This window comes from Myotis daubentonii, chromosome 1 (assembly GCF_963259705.1).
Source record: "Myotis daubentonii chromosome 1, mMyoDau2.1, whole genome shotgun sequence".
In the NCBI taxonomy this organism is placed as follows: domain Eukaryota; kingdom Metazoa; phylum Chordata; class Mammalia; order Chiroptera; family Vespertilionidae; genus Myotis; species Myotis daubentonii.
Window position 1 is genome coordinate 78,339,140 of NC_081840.1, and position 22,703 is coordinate 78,361,842.

A 22,703-nucleotide genomic window follows, 5' to 3' on the forward strand; every position below is an offset into this window, starting at 1 on the left:
TGGTGAAATATATCATTAACAGAATAATGTTCAAGATTAGCCTATATGGCCTGAGATTTTCTGGTAAAAGCTCTGTTGCATTGTCTACAGTTTGAGCTGCCATTCCTTGGCTCTGTGGTATTAGTCTGAGAAGATACTTGAAATACATATCTTTGAACCCAATATAATTTGTATTGGTCCAGCAGCTCTGTACTCCTGGCTGCTCAGACTGACACTGAACCTTTATGCCAAATAAGCCTTTGTGTCTTAAACAGCCACTGCAGTTATCTTTAAACATCTGACTAGGTCTGTTCGGTAACTGGCCAGAGGCATTGAGTGATTCATTCAGTCAACATTTACTGAGGGTCTATTAGGCAGTGAGGACATAAAAATGAATACAATTCAGTTCCTGCTCTCAAAGAGCTTATAAATAAATGTGTTGAAGACAGAAATATATTTGGATTCTGAGACTTAAAAATGTTTTATTTCAAGCAAATGTCTTAGAAGAAATCAGGATTGGAAATGAAGGACTAGATTAGGTTATTCTCAGAAGAAGGAAACAACATTGCTGGTAGCAGCTGGAAAGATCAGCCCAAGAGCAAAGAAAAAGTGAGGTTGGTTGAAAGAATCCTATATAATAAAAGGCTAATATGCAAAGCGACCAAACGGCAAAAAACGACCAGTTGCTATGATGCACACTGACCACCAGGGGGGCAGACACTCAATGTAGAAGCTGCCCCCTGGTGGTCAGTGCGCTCCCACAGGGGGAGCACTGCTCAGCCAGAAGCCAGGCTCACGGCTGGCAAGTGCAACGGTGGTGGTGGGAGCCTCTCCCACCTCTGCGGCAGCGCTAAGGATGTCCAACGAGCGGGCCTAAGCCAGCATTCGGACATCCCCCCAAGGGCTCCCAGACTGCAAGAGGGTGCAGGCCGGGCTGAGGGGGACCCCCCCCCTCCCAAGTGCACGAATTTCGTGCACCGGGCCTCTAGTATAGTCATAAAGGAGTGGAATAGGCTGTGTGTTCAGAACGCAGGAGAGAACTGAGTTTGGGCTTGTAAATGGTATGGCTTCAGTTTGGACTTGTAAATGGCATGGTAACACACTGATGACCTGAAGCGAAGAGGGACCCTGAAGCAATACAGTGTTAAGACAAGCTTTCAAGACAGAATTAGATTGAATCCCAGCTTCTCAGTATGTGGCTTTGGGCACATTACTTAACCTCTCCAAGCCTCACTTTCCTCATCCATCGAATGAGGATAAAACAGAATAAGGATTGGTGTGAGGATAAAATATCATGCATGTAAAGAAAGCACTTAGCACCTAAAAAGTCCTCAACATGTGTTAGTTGTCAATATGACTGTTTTAAAAAAAGACCTTGTTTGTCCAGTGACTATAGGGGTAGATGGTAATACCAAGGCTTGGGTTGAAGGTAGAAGCAAAGGGAACTGGCAGGAAAGGAGAACTGGGTTACCTCTTTATGGCCTTTGGTTGGGGATCTCTCCAAATGGAGCTGAAGGAAGTGCCAGCTGCAAAAGCTGGTGGGCCCATCAGGATGCCTGAGAATGCCCTGGTGTGGATCAGCTGTGGTCAAACAGCTTCACAACCTGTGAACTGCCTTGTATAAATGTACTGCCATGTATAATAATAGACATACGTATATATGCACATATATGTAATCTGAAAGGATAAACATTAACCTTAATTGGCAATTTCCAAGAAGGGAGGAGGAACTGTGGGAGGGGAAGAGGGAGATTGAGAACTTGTATTTTTTTCCTATATACTTCTATGATTTTTTCATAATGAAAATGAGTTTATATGTTGGGTAAAAAGAATTAAAAAGAAAACCAATATGCTTACAAAAAAGAAGAAAGAAGATGAAAAGTTACCTGCAGAAATTGCTTTCGATCCAAGTCCTGGCTCCCTGATGCCTGGTTAAAGCCACAGCCTCCAACAGAGCACTGGGTTAAAGGTCCTGAAGAAAAGAGGAAGTGAAATGTTTGGTGTCCATGTTGTGTGTGCCAGTTCCACAGGGCAAGGCATGTAGCAGGCAGTTCCCACTGGTATGGGAACTTCTTTTCCAGGCACCCACTCCAAGGCCAGGAAAGTTCAACAAGTACATGGAAGATCCGAGATCTTCTGTAAATGCTGAATTTACTCCGAGGTTTGCTGCCGCCCATACAGCTTCTCTGGGCAGCCTCCAGAGACAGGAGCCCAGCCCAGCCCTCAGTGCCCTTTCCGCCCTGCTCTTCTGGGCCGCCAGCAGCCCTCTCTCTACCCGAATTGTGGCCCTTCCCAAGCCTGCGTCCCAGCCCCGCCCCTCTCTCTGGACGCATCTCTGGGCCCCATCATCACCAGGCGCCGGGCCCTCCCTCCCGCCCCCCCCCCTTTCTCCTCCCTCCTTCCTTCCCTCCCTTCCTCCTACTCTCCCTCCCTCCCAGCTCCTGCACCAGGAAACGGCCTGGATCCCGGCAGCCAGCGGCCTGACCCGTGAGATCCCTAACCTGGCAGGCAGGAGGGATTGGAGACAGGCTGAGGGTTGGGGTGAGGGAGGAGCTGGGCCTTTGGGCTGCTCTGGGGGGAGACCGGAGTAGAGATGGTGTCAGCAGGAAGCCCTTGGCCCTGGGTTTCCCGGGAGGACAGTCATTAAACATGGATTCGGCCACACAGCTGGTAGAGCGCTGGAGGCAGGGGCCTGGTCCTGGGAGCTGCAATCCCAGCCTTTCTCAGCCCAGACCCTAATCCCTGGCCTTCCCCACCTGCCTCTGATATCCCCCTCCCCTTCCCAGGGCTCCACGCAGGCCAGGAGGATGAAAGGCCCCAGCTGGGGGCTCCTTGCCACCAGAGCTGGGTCCTAAGAGCTGCCATCCAGGCTGGGTGAGTGTGCCCTTCCTTCTCTGCCCCTGGCAACCCTTGGTTCCCCCACCTTTCCCTTCGGCCGGTCTCCTCCCCCATCTTGTGCCTCTGCCAGCATCTTACCTCTGGGGAGGTTCTAAGCCTCTTCTCTAGCCAAAAGGTGTGTACTACAGAGCGGGGTTTGTAGGGGTATCATAGAACTGGTAAAATCTAAAGTAGTTTTAAATTAAATGTACTTGTTTACATTTAATAACAAGTAAATTTAATTTAATTTGTTGTTGCCTCTCCCTGCCTAGTGGCCTCTGAACATTCCCTCCCACCTCCCTTCCTGTCTCATTGGGTTGGCCAAACCTGAAATGCCCCATTCCGTGTCTCTGACTATATATATTCATGCCAGTCTTTTATCCTTGACCTTTACAGCCGCCCGGATGGCGACCCCAGCCTCGGCCCCAGACACACGGGCTCTGGTGGCAGACTTTGTAGGCTACAAGCTGAGGCAGAAGGGTTATGTTTGTGGAGCGGGTCCCGGAGAGGGCCCAGCAGCTGACCCGCTGCACCAAGCCATGCGGGCAGCCGGAGATGAGTTCGAGACCCGTTTCCGTCGCACCTTCTCTGATCTGGCGGCTCAGCTGCATGTGACCCCGGGCTCAGCCCAGCAACGCTTCACCCAGGTCTCTGATGAACTCTTCCAAGGGGGCCCCAACTGGGGTCGCCTTGTGGCCTTCTTTGTCTTTGGAGCTGCTCTGTGCGCTGAGAGTGTCAACAAGGAGATGGAGCCACTTGTGGGACAAGTACAGGAGTGGATGGTGGCCTACCTGGAGACGCGGCTGGCCGACTGGATCCACAGTAGTGGGGGCTGGGTAAGAAGCTTCTCAGTTGCTGCTCTGCACATCCCTCTGCAAAGCTGGTCTCCAGGAGGGGCGTGGTGGGGGGTGGGGGTGCTCTGGCTGGAGGCTGGGAGGCTGTGCTGGGAATGAATGAGGCTGAGACGCCCTATTTGGGTGGAATCAGATGCCCTCGCTATGGGCATGACGCAGGATGCTGCACTCCAGGGCTGCCATGTAGTCATCACTGGATGGGCACATGGCCTAAAGCAGAGAACAGAATCCATAGTACCCATGGGAGTGCCAGCAGGCAAATGGCATCCAGACGTCATTTTACACTTGAGTACATGGGCATAGGGGGAGGAATCAGGGATGGGTGGTGGTCAGGCAAGTCTAGTCAAAGGATGCCAGTTCTGAGTAGAATTTTTTAATTTTTTTTTTTTTTAGCAGAATTTTTGTCCAAGGAGAGGTTGGGATTCACTTGAGGCAGGGAAGGCAGATAAGCCAAGCGCTCATGGGGGATGAGAGGGGATTGCAGTCAGTTAGCTTTGGGCCAGAGTGGGGCTGGGTATGGGGTAGTGCTTGCAGTGAATGGAACTGGAACTCTCCCTCTCCTCTTTTCTCTACTCTTTCCTCTCCTGATATCCCTTTCTCCTTCTTTCTCTCCTACTTCCCTTCTCTCCCACAGGCGGAGTTCACAGCTCTATACGGGGACGGGGCCCTGGAGGAGGCTCGACGCCTGCGGGAGGGGAACTGGGCCTCAGTGAGGACAGTGCTGACGGGGGCCGTGGCACTAGGGGCCTTGGTAACTGTAGGAGCATTTTTTGCTAGCAAGTGAGAAAGTCCAGGGCCAAGTGGGGCTAGGTGTGCTGGGGGACAGGAGAGCAGGAACAGAACAGAGAATGCCCTTGAAAGAAGTGGGGTGAATGGATGGGCATGGAACTAGGATGGGAAGGGGCAGGGTAGTGTGTGAGGGAACTGAGTGTGCCAGGCAGGCAGTTGGAAGAGTGAACTGGAGACCTTGGGGAATGTATTGGGAAAGTCAGGGGGCCAGGAGTTGGAGTCATTCCAGGGGTAGGGGGAGGTGGGAGGGATCATGTCTGTAGGTGTAGGCACAGGAAATGAGCTGGGGCTCAGTTTGCAGCCCTGAGGAAGGTGGACTTGCGTAAGGGGCTGGCATCTCCGTTGGATGAGTGGGATTTGGGGAAAACACAGAAGGCACGTCCCTTCGAATGGGAGCTCAGATTCTCAGGTGATAGGGAGAGGTGGCTGTGACAGTGGGCTGCTTGGACATGCGTGTGCATGTGCATGCTGGGCTGCTTGTCTAATCTGGTGGTAGTGGGATTCTTTAAAGAGAAAACATTCCCTCTTGCAGTGGCAAGAACAGGGGCAGTTCTCTGCCCCCCTCTCCATCCCGCCCTCCCTCCTTCCCTTGTCCTGTTGCCTCAAGGCTGAGGGAGAAACACTGTATACAGATAAAGGCTTTAGTCACTTCTCTGCAGAAAGTCGTTAGCAGGGCTTTGGAGAGAAGTGCAGTTCTACAGCTGGCCTTGTTCCTTCATGGTCCCCCTTCCTTGTGCATCATGCACTTGCTGCTGCCTCCTGGGCTCTGACAGAAAGGCGGGGCTGCGGAGCCTGCAGTGGGTAGAGGCTTTGGTAGCTTGACCTGCCTGCCGCCTTCCTCTCCCACTGGGGTACACTGGTGCCTAAAGTGTCCCCTATCTCTGGGACCTTATGTTCCCAAACTTAAACTCTAAATTGGGGCTCTAATTAATTTTCCTTCTGAGTGTAGACGTACACGCTGATCTAGAATACGGTCTGGGTCCTGCACTATGTCTCAGTGAGACTGTTGATGCCTTGAGAGGAACATTCCAGCTCTGAAACCTATGGGTGTGAGGGTGATGTGTGCCCCGTGCCTGGCCTGTTCCGTGTGGTGGGCTTTGGTGCTGCTTTATCAAGGGCCAGGTGTATGGGTTCTAGAGCACCTACCATGATCTGGAAGCATTTATATTTTCTTTGAAGCCACGCTATTTGCATGGGTGTTGTCTGTACCTCAGAGTCTGCGAATGTTAACTTTAAAGCTCACAGCCCTCTAGAACAGATTCAGATTATAGCTTTTTCTTTTGAGAAAGAAATGATTTCACTCCAAATGCATGCCCTGAGCCAGACCTCACTGCTGCACTTTCTAAGGTGCTAAAATTGCTGCTCTCCGATGCTGACTTCTCCATGCACAGTGCTCTAGAACCCTGCCCTTGATCCTGAGCACTGATCAGCTTAGCTAGACCATGGTTAACTCTTGGAGATTTTTCACTTGGTCCCAGAAGGTGGCAACATAGTTGTACTCACTAGAATGTGGGACCAAATTGGCCTCAGGTGGTTAGCCCAAACTTTTATGCTTGAGAGAGGGCTGCACTTTTTCATGGTATTTATGGGGGAGGTGGTAGGCTGCACGTGCCACTCGGTCTGTCGTGAGTATGCTGATGCTAGAAACTCAGAGCGGCTCTGTGGCAGGCCGTTGGGGTGGGGGAGGGGGTGGGCTCTGACTTGCTCAGGACAAACTAGGCCAGTGGTTTTCAAACTGCTTGGCAGAGCCCCGACATTTCCTAGGGGTTGCCTCAGGAGTCCTTGGGGAAGATGAAGGTGAAAGGGGAGGGTGGCACTCTGAGCAGGCTGGGCCGCTTGCCCTCAAACAGAACAGCTCTCCTTGTAGTTGTCTTACACGTCGGGGTTCAGGGTAAGATTTTATTTGCATTAAGGGGTTTGCTGCTGGAAAAAAGTTAGAAAACCACTGACTAGACCATCAGCTCCAAATTGGAGCCTGTGCTCCCCCAGATTTGGGGCAGACTTGTTACCCTACCCTCTACTACAGGGTGCCTTTCCATGTTAGCTCTTCTGGGGGCCTTCAGCAAACAGGGGCAGTGGGGACCATGGTTACTGAGATGCCCTACTCTGAGGCCTTCACACCTGGGTGGAAGGAGAGGCTGTATTCTGAAAGTGTAAGGGGGTTGGTATGGATTCCTAGAAGCATAGCTTGGGTGGGACCACAGTGAGCTGTTTTGAACTATCTTGCCCTTCTTGAGGGGCAATGGAAACCCCAGAGAATCTTCTGTCAGGGAAAAGTAGAGACTCTTCTAGAGCCATAGAGTTCCTTGGGATTAGTTCTTGGCCAGGAAGCCTGAGTATGGCTCCCAGTTTTTAAACCCATTCCTTTTTTTTTTTTTTTTAAATAAGGGAAATAAATCTAATTGCTATTTTTCAGAGATTAAATAGGTGAAGAGGGTGTTTCCTTCTCTCCAGAGCCCAAAGGGACAAACAGGGACTGCTTAGGCCAAGGAAGGAGCAGAAATAGAGCAACTGGGTCCTGCGATTATTAAGCCCACTCCCCACTTATTCTAGGGCATACACTATTTTACTTTTTTAAATCATAAAATGGCAGGAGAAAGATTTGGTTAGTTTAGAAGAAAAGAAAAAGCTCTATAAATATAAATATATATTCCTGTATTTTTATTTAATAATTTATAAATACCAAGTTCGTTTGACTTTTATTTTTGTGTAATATGTAATGGTCGTATTAAAAATAAATAAATAAAGCCCAGAAGTTTAATGAGAAGGACTGATCAGGGTTTGTGACTTCTACACTGTGTAGCCTGGGGTCAGGATGTTTCTTGATCCAATCATCTCGACATGCCCTTTGTTAAAGGCAAGAACTGGAGTAATAGAGATTTTGGAAGTGTTGAATAGGAAATCAGAGTTGTTCCCCTATCCTCCCACTTGGGTCAAATGCCTAAAGCCAAGAACTCCATCTGTGCCAGCCCAAGCCCTAAGAGGTTGTGTGTATACTAGTATGGTACTTTGGGACAGCACAAAGAAAACCTACCAAATATCTTTGTATGATGGCAGTCAAGTCTCCAGTTGTGTTCAAACTCTAATCAGAAGTGTGTGATAGTGAGCATTTCTCCCCAATATACCCTGTTGCCTACTTTAGACTTAAAATAAGTCTGGCAAAAATGAAGTTCCTGCTTCCTTTCCCGATCCCTTAAGACATCTGGTTTCGGACATTTTAATGCAAACTGCCAAGTTGGATGGAAACGACAGGAATTAGCCCATCCTCTGTACTTCTAGTCTAGGACCACATCAAAATCATGTGTGACAGGAATAGTGGTCCTAATTTTAAATTACAAGCAGGAATTTTCTAGTCTTTCTAGAATCCAATGCAATAAAATATTTGGGTTTATGGGTTAAAATTGTAGAAAGAAATAGATTGCTTAGAGGCATCCAGGGTTGCATTTCCATTCTCTGTAAAAAAAAAATATATATACAGGGCAAGCCATCTTAAAATCTGAGAGTGGCTTGGTGAACACGGCACCAGGGGAAAGGGGAGTTAGATGCTCTTAATAGTTAATACCTTCAGGCTATGATAGCTAGTGCATTTATCTCCACTGCAGTGTTATTGGTTTAATAATTGATTGATTTATATTTGCCAAAAAGCAACATCTTACTAGAATACTCAAAAGATAAAACATGGGAAAATACAGATTTTTCAAATAGGGAAAATTGAAATATTATAATAAAATGAAAGCAAAAGGAAAATTAATGCACAGAAGGCATTCTTTAAGCAGTTTTCCCAAATACTAAAGCGAGGCTGTGAATTCAGTTCTGAGCTTCTTGGCAGCAAAGACAAATTAGAAAACACAATGAGATTCACATTCATCTTAGGATTTGTAAAAGTATATCAGTTCCCAAGATGGGCAAAAAGTTTTGTGGCTCTTCTGAGAAGACACTGAGTGATATCAAGGACACCACAATCTATAATACCTGAGAGCAAATATGCTGAATTTTGCACCACTGTTTCTTATAGAAATGCCAAATGGGGATTCAGTTGGCCCTAAGCTTGTTTAACTAGGTTCATCACAATTTGGCCAAAATATGCTCTATGATGCTACAGTTTAATACTGGGATAAATTTTAGACTAAATGGACAGGTGGATTGTTTACCTTTCAGTTTTCTGTGAATGTTATTTCTCCAAATGGCATTTTTGGTTAAAGTTAAGCAACATTTAGTTAAAATTTTAGCAAGTTGATGGACTGTAGATATTCTGTGTTTTTAAGACTAGATCCTTTGAAAACTTTAAAAGCTGCCTTAAATGTGGATAGAGGTGAGATATAAATTACAATATTTTAAAAATCAACCAGAAAACAGTATAATGAAATATTACATAGTTCTTCATTCAGACATTCATGTAGCAAAACATTCAAACATCTTTTGTGTGTTAAGCATAGTTCTAGGCACTGAAGTAGAGAAGTGAATAAACAAGCACAGATTTCTGCCATCATGTTACTTACATTCTAATAAGAGAAACAAACAACAGGTAAATAAATCTCACCATATTCACGAACATAACATTTCATGTTAGGTGACAAATGCTATGAAGAGCCTAGCTGGTTTGGCTCAATGGATAGAGGGTCCGCCTGCAGACTGAAAGGTCCCAGGTTCAGTTCCGGTCAAGGGTACATGGCCGGGTTGTGGGTTCAATCCCCAGTGGGGGGAGTGCAGGAGGCAGCTAACCAATGATTCTCTCTCATCATTGATGTTTCTCTCTCCCTCTACCTTCCTCTCTGAAATCAATAAAAATACATCTTTAAAAAATGCTATATAGAAAAATAATTCATTAGGGCAGGATTGGAAGGTGTACGTATGTATAGACTTCAAATTTAAATAGAGTGGTTAGGAAAGGCCTCATTTCTAAGGTGATGAGTAAAGTCATTAAAAATGAAATTGGAGCCCTAGCTGGTTTGGTTTAGTGGATAGAGTATCAGCCTGCGGACCAAAAGGTCCTGCGTTCGATTCCGGTCAAGGGCACATGTCCGGCTCAATCCCCAGTAGGGGGTGTGCAGGAGGCAGCCAGTCGGTGATTCTCTCATCATTGATGCTTCTCTCTCTCTCTTCCTCTCTGAAATCAATAAAAATATATTTTTTTTAAAAGGAAATAATATATACAGTATGTTCCCAAAAATAAACAAATAAATGTGTGCACACATGCCTCTATATGTACTTTTGTGTTGAAAATTTAAGGAAGGGTATATACCAAAATATCAGTAGTGATTATCTCTGGGTGGTGGATTTTATGGGTGATTTTGTTTTATTCTTTTTGTTGTCAGTATTTTCTGATGTTTTTCAAAAAGATGTTTTTATTGCCAAGCTGGCATGGCTCAGTGGTTGAATGTCAACCTATGAATCAGGAGGTCATGGTTCGATTCCCGGTTAGGACACATGCCTAGGTTGCGGGCTTAATCCCCAGTGGGGGTCCTGCAGGAGGCAGCTGATCAATGATTCTCTCTCATCATTGATGTTTCTCTCTCTCTCCCTTCCTCTCTGAAATCAATAAAAATATATTTTAAAAATACGTTTTTTTTGCCCTGACTGGTTTGGCTCAGTGGATAGAACATCGGCCTGCGGACTCAAGGGTCCCGGGTTCGATTCCAGTCAAGGGCATGTACCTTGATTGCAGGCACATCCCCAGTGGGGGGTATGCAGGAGGCAGCTGATCGATGTTTCTAACTCTCTATCCTTCTCCCTTCCTCTCTGTAAAAAAATCAATAAAATATATTTTAAAAAAACCTAAAAAACTAAAAATATATATATATATATGTTTTTTATTGCATTTATTTATTTATTTATTTATTTATTTATTTATTTATTTATTTATTTTTATTGGTTTTAGAGCAAGAGGAAAGGAGAGGGAGAGAGAGATAGAAACACTGATGCATCAACATATATTGGCTGCCTCCTGCATGCCCCTACCGGGGATCGAGTCTGCAACCCAGGCATGTACCCTGACTGGGACTGCTTGGTGCATGCCTCGACCCTCAACCACAGCCACACAGAGCCAGGCTATTTCCTCATATTTTCTGATATTTTAATAAGGAATACATAATTCTGGTACAGTATATTAAAACAAGTTTTTCAGGTACAAAATTTTTAAAAAGTTAACCAAACAGACTGGAAATTAAGCAGCCCAACAGAGGTTCCTTCTCATTTAAATGGCCACCCCACTTACTAGTATATACAAGGGAAGACCTAGGGATTGAAATAGGTAGGGCCAGATTTTGACTAGAAAGAATTGGAGTCTGGCCCCGCAGGTGTGGCTCAGTGGTTGAGCACTGACCTATGAATCAGGAGACCATGCTTTGACTCTGGGTCAGGGCACATGCTCGGGTTGCAGGCTCTATCCCCAGTAGGGGGTGTGCAGGAGGCCGCTGACCAATGATTCTCTCTAATCACTGATGTTTCTCTCTCCCTCTCCCTCTCCCTCTCTGAAATCAATACAAATATATATATATGTATATTCGTATTGAAAATATATGTATTTTTTTTTCTTTTTTAAAAGAAAGAGTCCTAGCTGGTTTGGCTCAGTGGATAGAACATCTGCCTGCAGACTAAAGGCATGTACCTCGGTTGCAGGCTTGATCCCTGGCCCTGACTGGGAGGCAACCAATCAATGTATCTCTCTCACATTGATGTTTCTCTGTCTCTCCCCCTCCCTTCCACTCTCTCTAAAATTCAGTGGAAAAATATCCTCCAGTGAGGATTAATAACAAAAAATAAAATATCTTAAAAAAAAAAAAAAAGAGCTCTGGCCGGTTTGGTTCAGTGGATAGAGCATTGGCCTGCGGACTGAGGGGTCCCAGGTTCGATTCCGGTCAGGGGTGCATGCCTGGGTTGCGAGCTGGATCCCCAGTAGGGGGTGGGTAGGAGGCAGCTAATAAGTGATTCTCTCTCATCACTGATGTTTCCCTCTTTCCCTCTCCCTTCTTCTCTGGAATCAATAAAAAATAACAAGTAACAACAACAACAACAAAAGGAACGAATTGGAGCCTGCTTTAAAATAGAGTAAATGATCAATCTCTAAGGTTCTATATTAACACTGTCCAAAATCCTCCTATGTAATAAAAGGCTAATATGCAAATCAACGGAATGGCAGAATGACCAGTTGCTATGACAGGCACTGACCACCAGGGAGCAGATGCTCAACGCAGGAGCTGCCCCCTGGTCGTCAGTGCACTCCCATGGGGGGAGTGCGCTCAGCCAGAAGCCAGGCTCATGGCTGGCGAGCACAGCGGCAGTGGCAGGAGCCTCTCCGGCCTCCGCGGCAGCGCTAAGAATGTCTGACTGATGACTTGGGCCCGCTCCCTGCAGGGACATCCCCCAAGGGCGCAGGCCGGGCTGAGGGATCGCCCCCACACCAGTGCACAAATTTTGTGCACCGGGCCTCTAGTAAATATAATACAAGGCACAGATGTCGTTTTACATTTTCCAGTAGCCTCATTTAAAATAAGCCAGTGTGGCTTAGTTGGTTGGAGCATTGTCCTGTGCACTGAAAGGTTGTGGGTTCAATTCCTGGTCAGGGCACATACCTAGGTTGTGGGTTTGATTCCAAATTGGAGTGCATTCAAGAAGGCAACAGATCGATGTTCCTTTGTCACATCAATGTTTCTCTCTTTCCCTCCGCCTCTCTCTAAAAATCAGTATGTCCTCAGGTGAGGATTAAAAAAACAAACAAAACCCAGTAAAACTAATTTTAATAATATTTTATTTAACCCAGTATATAAAAACTTAAAATTTCAATCTATAATTAATATTAAACAATTAAGTTATTTTATAGTCTCTTTTTCATACTAAGTCATTGAAATTGGGTGTATATTTGACACTGCCAGCACATCTCATTTTAGACTATTCATTGCTTCATGGGCTCAGTACCCATGTGTGACTATTAGTTCTAGATTATAGAGAATTATTGTAGCCGGTAAAAATTTCAAAGCAGAGCTCTGGCCAGGTAGCTCAGTTGGTTAGAGCATCATCCCAATACTCCAAGGTTGCAGGTTTAATCCTCCATCAGGGCACATACAAGAATCAACCAATGAATGCATAAATAAATGGAACAACAAATAGATTTTCTTTCTTCAAAATCAATCAATAAATAAAATTAAGCAAAAAGAAAATTTCAAAGCAGGAGTCAAAAATGGGCATGAAACTACCAAGAAGCCAAGTATTTATGTTTAGTGAGAAAACTTTTCCCTTCCAGACAAAACTGGAGATATCCTCATTCATGTTACTAATTTAATTCTCCTTTTTGCAATTGCACTGACCATTCACTTCTATTAACACATTTTTCCTTCTTGAGCACATCACTGAGTTTCAGTTTTCCCAAAATTCTTCAGCTCTCTATTGATAGGTTATTACTGAAGGAAAATAATATACATAATGGGTGGATCTCATATTATTACATATACTAACTTTAAAAAGAAATTCTCAGAATCATCTCTTTGATGTTCTTTATACATTAATAACAGGCAAGAAATCAGATTTTACAGAAGATTATTCACTTAGTTACCACTTATTGAGCACACAGGGATAGGGAATGGGTAAATATCAGTAAGATGGTATCCATGCCTTCTAACAGGGAAGTATCTTTACAAGTCACCATTCAAATATCTTTTTTAATGTGTTTGAAAAAGTAATCATGCTTATTAGAGTAAGTTTGGAAGTTGGCGTTTTTACAAATTTTAAATAGCCCCCCCCACCACCACCACAAAAAAAAAAATAATAATATATGATATTGTGGGAAAATTTTAGAACATAGAAAATTATAAAGAAGATGATCAATCATAATCCTACTACCCGGAAAGAACCACTATTAATGTTTTGGCATATTGCTTTCCCATCTTTTATGATCATACTTATACATATTATATAATTTATACTCCAATTCTGATTATTATTATATAGCAAGCATTTTTCTTTATCATTAAAATATTTTGAAGGTATAATGACTATGAAAAATTACACCTATGTTTGTACAATAATTTTCCTGAAAATGCCCACTTGGACATTCAAGTTGTTTACATTTTCAGTTTGATGGATGTTTTAATTCTCAAATATTTTCCCAGTTTTTAGATTATTTGTTAATGAAATATGTTTTAATTGATTTTAGAGAGCGAGGGAGGCAGAGGGAGAAATAGATAGAAACATCAATGATGACAGAGAATCATTGATCGGCTGCCCCCTGCATGTCCCCTAATGGGCCTCCAGCGTGCAACCCGGGTATGTGCTCTGACCAAGAATCAAACTATGCGCTAGTTCACACCCACCAGGCTAGATTATTTCTTTAGAACAGATGATAAGAAACACAATTGCTGAGTTAAGAATTTCAACATTTTTTTTCTTTTCTTTTTTTTTTTAACACCAAGCAACTTACAGGGCTACTGCTTCAAGAATTTCAACATTTTTAAAGCTTTTGGTGCCCTAACCGGTTTGGCTCAGTGGATAGAACGTTGGCCTGTGGACTCAAGGGTCCCAGGTTCAATTCTGGTCAAGGGCATGTACCTTGGTTGCAGGCACATCCCCAGTAGGAGGTGTGCAGGAGGAAGCTGATTGATGCTTCTCTCTCATCGATGTTTCTAACTCTCTATCCCTCTCCCTTCCTCTCTGTAAAAAAATCAATAAAATATATTTTTAAAAAAAGCTTTTGGTACATACTGCCAAAGATAAGACTATACTGGTTTTTGCTCCTTTTTACCCCCAATACCTAATTTTTGGGGTTTTTTAAAAATAAGATATACATAATTTTAGTCATTCTTTTTTTTTTTTAATATATTTTATTGATTTTTTACAGAGAGGAAGGGAGAGAGAGAGAGAGTTAGAAACATCGATGGGAGAGAAACATCAATCAGCCGCCTCCTGCACATCTCCCACTGGGGATGTGCCCGCAACCCAGGTACATGCCCTTGACCGGAATCGAACCTGGGACCCCTCAGTCCGCAGGCCGATGCTCTATCCACTGAGCCAAACCGGTTTCGGCTAGTCATTCTTTATATACAATTTTGCATTCTACTTTTTTGGACTAACAAAAATGTTTATGTTATCACACACTATGTGTAAACCTCTTATTTTTACTTTGTTGGTTAATCCTCACCTGGGATCTTTTTCTATTGATTTTTAGAGAGAGTGGAAGGGAGAGGAAGAGACAAAGAGAAACATCAATGCGAGAGACACATTGATTGGTTGCCTTCTGTACGCACCTCGACCAGGGCTGGAGAACCTGCAACCAAGGTGCGTGCCCTTGACTGGGATCGAACCTGGGGCCCTTCAGACTGAGGGCCAACACTCTATCCACTCAGCCAAATCGGCTAGGGCTGTGTAAACCTTTTAATAGGTACATAATAAACTTTAGATGTATTATAGTTTGCCTACACACTTGTCTATTGTTGGACAAGCTCCTTCTTGGGCACCTCCATTCAGAACCCTCCATTTCAAGTTTTTTTCCAGTTTCAGCATCAGATATAATGTAATGTTTGTGTTTTAAAACAAACCTTACAGTAATTTTGATAGATCTGAACTTTGAAAACTGACTTTTAATTCCCTGCTCACTTCTAATTAGTCTCATGACTTGGACAAGTTACTTTACTTTTTCCTCATCTGTAAAAAAGATATGGTTTTGGAAATACTTCCTAGGGTGGTCATGAGACTTCAATGAGATAATATAGTTAAGAGGCTAGGATCGTGCCTGTTACAAAATCAAGTGCTCAACAAAATTAGGAATGAAGGCATTTAAAAAAATCCCATTTCTCTTACTTGGTTTGATTAGATTAAACTAGGTCCCAATAGAACACCCAAATCTTTATTGGATTAGGTACAGTATAAAAGGTTTTTCTTCCAGAGAACTCACATTTTAGAGCTTGTCTTCTGTGCTGAAGTTAGTTCTCCCAGACCACTGAAGCTGATGAAGGAATTTTCAGTGAAATGTTTAAAGGACTGTGACTGTCATTCTGCTCCAAGTTCCCCTGTTTCTGAGGTAAGGATTTGTGAGAAAAAGTGAGTGAGCGGGGAAGAGTGGGGTATACTGAGAAGCTTTTGACTTTTGTTTTTGCAAACAGGGATGTCCTCTAGTCCAAATCCTCCTGCTCCTATTGGGGTTAACTATTTGGTTGGGCTCGCGTTAAACCGGCTTTCAAACCATAGCTTGGTCTGGCTACAAACATCCCTCTTGCCGACTTAGCACCTCCGTTCTTTCATTCTTAACAAATGCATAGGATCACTATTGAAATATGGCAACCCTGCCTTCCAGGACTAGGTCTCACTGGTATCTAATAGTGCAACAGTGTGGTGGGATCCTGACTGGAGAAAGTCCTCTGGGGTCTGAAGGAGGGTTTGGGGGCTGGGAAAGCACTGAAGACGAAGGGTGGTACCCAGAACCCCAGTCAATGCATCCTTTGTCAGCGAACATTACTGGACACTTAACCATGTCCAGGTATATTACCCCACAGGGGAGATGCAAGCTCTTATCTCCAAGCTCTCAGGACCTAGTTAGGAAACTCAACACAAAATAATTAAGGCCACAGTGAAGTATTCCCCCCACCCCACCACCACCATGGGAGAGGAGAGGAGGGGAGGCTAGTGGAAGGCTTCTCAGAAGAGGTTTGTAACGGTCTTGTTGAAGAGGAGCTGCAGGTACAGAGGCACCGGCGCGTGCAGATGCACGCACTGGAGCGAGTGTGGAAATAACATTTGCGTAGTAGTCTAGTCCTGAGGTCTGTAAGCCACGGTGACCTGGACAGCAAGGGGGAGCAAACTCAGTCTGGGAGTGGTGCTGATTGGAGGGGCGACCCTGGAAGCCGAGAGACCCATTACGGGGACAGAGCAAAAAGTCCAAGCAAGATAAGGAAGAGGCGAAACTGGGACATGCGCAGAGGTCTTGGAAAATACGTCCGTGCAGGAAGACGGAACGGAGAGGACTCGTGCCTGGTAGCTCTGGAATAAGGATTCCTCCCTGCTTTCTTGTTTGGGAGACCTGGTGCGTGGTAGTACCGATAATTTGAACGGCAAAAGCAAGCTCCTTCTTGGGCACCTCCACTCACAACCCTCCATTTCAAGCAATATCCCATCTGCGGGTGCTTTTCTGCTCTGGAGACCAGTTTCCAGAGACCGCCGCAATGTGTCCGGCTCGTACCTTCCAACAGTTAGCAACCAGTAGTGTCAAATGGTGGCCACCTTAAGACTAGTCATGTGACCTGCGTTTTTCCGTGCGGTAAGCCCGGCATGCCATTTGGGGGCAAGGTTCATCCATCAAAACGGATGTCAGCCCTTCGCGAGCCAATCGACATCTGAGACTGGGCCGCTGCGTCCAAGCAATCGGAGGATTGGTCCTTGCCACTTGTCGAGCCAGCGACCAATCACGAAGCGGCATATACCTCGTGCACCCGCCCATAAACGGAAGAAGCAGGAAAGTCGTCACAGCGTGTCGGTATTGTTACCTAAGGACTTGAGAGGAGGTGGGACGCGTGTTGATTGACTGGCCGATTTCACCTACCGGGATCTGAGAATTTGGAGCAATCCCCCGCCTCGGAGGTGGGGTCTTATTTGATTGCCAAGTAACATTCCCCAATGGAGTCTTAGCTCGTAGTGACGGGCAGGCTGCTTGACTAATGAGTCGTCGGCGTGGCCCGCACAGCTCTCCAATCGCTGGGCGGCGGGCCCCAGTCTGAGCGGCGATGGCGGCGGCGGCGGCGGCGGCAGCGGCAGCGGGGGCTGCGGGCGGTCGGGGCTCCGGGCCGGGGCGGCGGCGCCATCTTGTGCCCGGGGCCGGTGGGGAGGCCGGGGAGGGGGCCCCGGGGGGCGCAGGGGACTACGGGAACGGCCTGGAGTCTGAGGAACTGGAGCCTGAGGAGCTGCTGCTGGAGCCCGAGCCAGAGCCCGAGCCTGAAGAGGAGCCGCCCCGGCCCCGTGCCCCGCCGGGCGCCCCAGGCCCTGGGCCTGGCTCGGGAGTCCCCGGCAGCCAGGAGGAGGAGGAGGAGCCGGGACTGGTCGAGGGGGACCCGGGGGACGGCGCCATTGAAGACCCGGTGAGGGAAGGAGGCGAGCGAGCTGGCCGCGGACCGGCCGTGTCGCGGGAGGCCCAGGGCCCGGGCGGGGGGTGCGGGTGGGCGGGGAATAACGTGGCTGGGGCCGGGCCCGGATCCTCGGCCGCCGGGGGAGGCCCGGCCGGGCGGATTCGGGCGTCATGGGTGCCTGGTGTTGTTGCACAGAAGGTTGCCTGCGTTTCTTCTCGTAATGACCCTCGCGTGGGGTGAGGGAAATGGCCGAGCACGGCCGGGGCCGCGTGCGGTGCGAGAGCAGGCAGAGCCCTGCGGTGGTTCCTCTTCAGCTCTTCTCCATACCTTCCCCGCTCATTGCAGGAGCTGGAAGCGATTAAAGCTCGAGTCAGGGAGATGGAGGAAGAAGCGGAGAAGCTGAAAGAGCTGCAGAACGAGGTGGAGAAGCAGATGAATATGAGTCCACCTCCGGGCAATGGTGAGTGGCTGGCGCTTGCACGCGGAGCCGGTGCCCGGATGGGAAGGGTTATGCGGAGGAGGTGGTCTGGACCTTGGAGCTGCTTGTCGGCGGTTGCGGACCAGGTGCCGGCGGGCAGAGTCCATCGTGTTTTCCGTTGACCTTTGTGAAGCAAGCTGTTTTGGCGAGGGTAGTGGGTGCCTCCCTTTGTCCCTGTTACACATATATTTCTCTTTGTTCTTAGTCTACCTCTACCCTTTGTGGAGGTTGCCAGCTGGCATTTGACCTTCAAGCTTAGTAGTTCTTCCTTAAATTGGTGACTCTTTAGTTAGGAGCCCTGAGATAAACCGCTCAACTGCAGGGCTTCCCCTTTAATCACATCATTTCAACCAGACCTATTCATTAGGGACTTGACGGGAATGGGAGGGGATTCCTGTACTGTTTTCTTTGATTTTTTTTTTTTTAAGAATGTATTACCTTATTTCTTCATTTGGCTAGTATTTAGTGACAACCTACTGTGTGCTAGGCACTATTTTAGGCAGTGGGTACAGCAAAGAATGAACCAAAATCTTCGTGTTCACTAGTGATGATGGTGGTGGTTCATATATTGGTCAAGTAAAAAGCAAGTTTTTTTTTTTTTTTTTCTCCTCCAAAGCTGGCCCAGTGATCATGTCTATCGAAGAGAAGATGGAGGCTGATGCCCGGTCCATCTATGTTGGCAATGTATGTACTAAGGCCCAGATTGGGGTTGGTGGGAGGTCTTATTTTGGGGGGTCATTTAATAGAAGCCTTGAAAGGAACATCTCTAGGATAGGTGATAGATTTGGGGGCTGAGGGAGTGTTGGGAGGTGGTAAAAAGTAATAGCAATCAGCAGAGCCTCGGGTTGGAAAGAAGAGATTAGTTCCTTAGAGAACCAGATTTGATGTACTTTCCTCTGTATCAGTGATGGCGAACCTTTTGAGCTCCGCGTGTCAGCATTTTGAAAAACCCTAACTCAACTCTGGTGCCATGTCACATACAGAAATTTTTTGATATTTGCAACCATAGTAAAACAAAGACTTATATTTTTGATATTTATTTTATATATTTAAATGCAATTTAACAAAGAAAAATCAACCAAAAAAATGAGTTCGTGTGTCACCTCTGACACGTGTATCATAGGTTCGCCATCACTGCTCTATATGGATAACGTATACCTCAGAGGCTAAGCAGTGTATCTATTGAGGTGGGAATTTATCCAGTACCTTTGAAATGTACCCCCCCTTCAAATATATATATATATATGTGTGTGTGTGTGTGTGTGTGTGTGTGTTTATATATCCCCACAGGTGGACTATGGTGCAACAGCAGAAGAGCTGGAAGCACACTTTCATGGCTGTGGTTCAGTCAACCGTGTTACCATACTCTGTGACAAATTTAGTGGCCATCCCAAAGGGTAAGTGTGGAAGTATGTTGGGGTCATTTTAGTCACAATTTAAAAATAGATTATTTTAGCCCTCGCTGGTTTGGCCCATTGGATAGAGTGTTGGCGTGCAGACTGAAGGGTCCTGGGTTTAATTCTGGGCGAGGGCACATACCTCGGTTGTAGGCTCTGCCCTGGTGCGGGTGCTTGTAGGAGGCAACCAATCAATGTATTTATCTCACATCAGTATTTCTCTCGGCCTTTCCCTCTCTCTTCCACTCTCTAAAAATCAATGGAAAAATACTCTCAGGTGAGGCTTTAAACAAATAGATAAAAACAAGTAGATTTTATATTGCGGATTAAGTTAACTTGCTGTTCCAACAAGTGTCCTTTGTCTTTTTTTAAAAATATATTTTTATTGATTTCAGATAGGAAGGAAGAGGGGGAGAGAGGAATAGAAACATCAATGATGAAAGAGAATCATTGATCGGCTGCCTCCTGCACGCCCCCTACTGGGGATGGAGCCCGAAACAGGGCATGTGCCCTTGACCAGAATTGAACCCGGGGCCCCTCAGTCCGTAGGCCGACGCTCTGTCCACTGAGCCAAACCGACTAGGGCTTAACACATTAATGTTGATGTACGGGCATAGGCAAAAGTAGGTTCACAGTAGTGGGTATGGAAGAATATATAATACAAGAATAAACTTGCTTACTCACAACTGTAAACCTACTTTTGCCCATCTTTGCATTTCAGAGGTTGCACATAAATGCTTTCAGGGGCTAGACAAAATAAAGATGAAGGCTAGATATGAATGGGATCATGAACTAGAAGGGGAGGGGCAACTTCTGCTTGGCCTTACCTGGTTCTGTCATATAGAAATTCAGGTCCTATATACCCTGTTTTACAATTTTCTAAGAATAGCTGGACATTTTGATTAAAATTTTTCATTAAAAATTATTTGACCAGCTGTCTGGCATGGCTCAGTGGTTGAGCATCAACCAAGAGGTCACTGGTTTGATTCCTGGTCAGGGCACATGCCCAGGTTATGGGCCAATCAATGGTGTTATTCTCATTGATGATTCCATCTTTCTCTCACTTCTCTAACAATTAATGAAAACATTAAAAAAATTTTTTTGGCTAATAACTTAAAGGGTGAACACATTGTACCCAAACAAAGCATGCCTGCAAAGTTGAATTTTACCTATGATCTACTATTTGCATTCTCAGATAGCTAAAGTCTCACTTTTTTGCAGGTTTGCATATATAGAGTTCTCAGACAAAGAGTCAGTGAGGACTTCCCTGGCCTTAGATGAATCCCTATTTAGAGGAAGACAAATCAAGGTAAGCCCCATGCTCATTGCTATTTTGGTTCTATGTAAACTCTCCAGGTTGATTAAAGCTCTACATTGTACATCCTTCGCTCAGGTAATCCCAAAACGAACCAACAGACCAGGGATCAGCACAACAGACCGGGGTTTCCCACGAGCCCGATACCGTGCCCGGACCACCAACTACAACAGTTCCCGAGCTCGATTCTACAGTGGTTTTAACAGCAGGCCCCGGGGTCGTGTCTACAGGTCAGGATAGATGGGCTGCTCCTCTCCCCCACTTCCCATGAACCTTTATGTTGACTTCACTCCTGATCTGAGGAACCTTCCCTAACCCACCCCTTGGTCTCCAGGGACTTGGTCTCCTGCCTGTGCAGGGTGAGGAAGGTAGTTGCAGGTCAGGCCAGGCGGCCAGTCTCATCATCTTTTTCTGGAGCAGGAATTGGTCATAAGGGCTGGATTTCTCCACTCTGTCCTGAGAGATGCTTCTTCCCCCAGCATGATTTCCCTTGAGAGTTGGTGGCAGTAAATGGGTTTACACAGAAAGTTTGGAAGAACAGGGCCTCAGCAGCGAAAGTACTGCTTGGACATTTTTACTTGTCCCAGTTAGGGAAGGGTTGATGTTTGAAGGTTCCTTGGAAGAATACCAGAGGCTAGTTGATCCTCAACAACCATGAGGGAGGATATTGAGATATTTACTCTTTAACTGAGCCAGTCTTGTGGTGCCCATGTTGCTTTACTTCTCTTTTCACTTAAATAGGTAAGTTAGGTATATAGACCTGGGGCTTTTCATAGTATTTACCTATCTGTTCCCAGGAGTTAGGTTCTGTTGGTGAGGGCCTAGAGCAGCCGTGGGCAAACTATGGCCCATCTGGCCCTTTTGAAATGAATAAAACTAAAAAAAAAAAAAAACGTACCCTTTATGTAATGATGTTTACTTTGAATTTATATTAGTTCACACAAACACTCCATCCATGCTTTTGTTCCGGCCCTCCGGTCCAGTTTAAGAACCCATTGTGGCCCTCGAGTCAAAAAGTTTGCCCACCCCTGGCCTAGAGTGTAGACCTGTGGAGAATTGAGAAAACTACATACAACGAGTCTTTTTCCTTGCTCTTTTGTCTTGGGTGCACTTCTCTATTGCCACTGTTTGGAGAAGTATTTTGTCAATTCCCCCCTCCCATTTGCCAGCTGTGTCATTGTTTCTGAGATTGTGGGGTCAGTTTTAGTATACTTGGACATTTTCTTTGCCCCCCCTTCCCTTCACAGTAACTGGGGAGAGGGCCCATCGGGTGGGGCTTGTACTGAGCTATCTAGTGATTGTGTTAACACCTAACTCTCCTTCTTTCTTCCAGGGGCCGGGCTAGAGCGACTTCATGGTATTCCCCTTACTAAAAAAAGTGTGTATTAGGAGGAGAGAGAGGAAAAAAAGAGGAAAGAAGGAAAAAAAAAAAGAATTAAAAAAAAAAAAAAGAAAACAGAAGATGACCTTGATGGAAAAAAAATATTAAAAAAAAAAAAAAAGATATACTGTGGAAGGGGGGAAAAATCCCATAACTAACTGCTGAGGAGGGACCTGCTTTGGGGAGTAGGGGGAGGCCCAGGGTGTGGGGCAGGGGGCTGCTTATTCACTCTGGGGATTCGCCATGGACTCGACTCAACTGCGCAAGCTGCTCCCACTGTTTCCCTGTCCCACTTCACCCCTTTGGGGGCTGCTCAAGGGTAGGTGGGCATGGATGGTAGGAGGGATTTTTTTTTAAACCCAGGGCTCTGGAAGGACACCAAACTGTTCTGCTTGTTACCTTCCCTCCATCTTCCTCACTTTCACAGTACCCTCCTGCCTGCTCCTGTCCTGCCAGGTCAACCACCCACCCCACCCCTCTTTTCTGGCTCACTGTTCCTTCAGATTGCCTGGTGATCTATTTTGTTTCCTTTTGTGTTTCTTTTTCTGTTTTGAGTGTCTTTCTTTGCAGGTTTCTGTAGCCGGAAGATC

General features: G+C 45.9%; 2 protein-coding genes across 4 annotated transcripts; both read left to right on the forward strand.

Annotated features, from left to right (window-relative positions):
* The first annotated feature begins 2,359 nt into the window (after positions 1-2,359).
* Positions 2,360-7,266, forward strand: BCL2L2 (BCL2 like 2). Of its 2 annotated transcripts, XM_059708114.1 has the most exons (4): positions 2,360-2,466; positions 2,766-2,853; positions 3,253-3,692; positions 4,345-7,266. In XM_059708114.1, exons 3-4 carry the CDS (start codon positions 3,261-3,263, stop codon positions 4,492-4,494), a joined length of 582 nt encoding a protein of 193 aa, XP_059564097.1. In that variant the 5' UTR covers positions 2,360-2,466; positions 2,766-2,853; positions 3,253-3,260; the 3' UTR covers positions 4,495-7,266. The 2 variants fall into 2 exon arrangements, with proteins under 2 accessions (XP_059564097.1, XP_059564106.1); XM_059708123.1 differs by lacking the exons at positions 2,360-2,466; positions 2,766-2,853 and adding an exon at positions 2,860-2,992.
* A 9,922-nt stretch (positions 7,267-17,188) lies between these two features.
* Positions 17,189-22,193, forward strand: PABPN1 (poly(A) binding protein nuclear 1). 2 transcript variants are annotated; one of them, XM_059708092.1, is made up of 7 exons: positions 17,189-17,554; positions 17,888-18,002; positions 18,637-18,704; positions 19,311-19,417; positions 20,639-20,726; positions 20,811-20,962; positions 22,066-22,193. In XM_059708092.1, exons 1-7 carry the CDS (start codon positions 17,204-17,206, stop codon positions 22,103-22,105), a joined length of 921 nt encoding a protein of 306 aa, XP_059564075.1. In that variant the 5' UTR covers positions 17,189-17,203; the 3' UTR covers positions 22,106-22,193. The 2 variants fall into 2 exon arrangements, with proteins under 2 accessions (XP_059564075.1, XP_059564084.1); XM_059708101.1 differs by lacking the exon at positions 17,189-17,554 and adding an exon at positions 17,661-17,778.
* Positions 22,194-22,703: the final 510 nt, after the last annotated feature.

Coding starts and splice junctions, on each gene's coding strand:
- BCL2L2 (XM_059708114.1), top strand. CDS start 3,261: ATGGCGACCCCAGCCTCGGCCCCAGACACACGGGCTCTGGTGGCAGAC. Junction 3,693..4,344: donor TCCACAGTAGTGGGGGCTGG/GTAAGAAGCTTC, acceptor TCTCTCCCACAG/GCGGAGTTCACAGCTCTATA.
- PABPN1 (XM_059708092.1), top strand. CDS start 17,204: ATGGCGGCGGCGGCGGCGGCGGCAGCGGCAGCGGGGGCTGCGGGCGGT. Junction 17,555..17,887: donor ACGGCGCCATTGAAGACCCG/GTGAGGGAAGGA, acceptor CGCTCATTGCAG/GAGCTGGAAGCGATTAAAGC. Junction 20,727..20,810: donor TTAGAGGAAGACAAATCAAG/GTAAGCCCCATG, acceptor TCCTTCGCTCAG/GTAATCCCAAAACGAACCAA.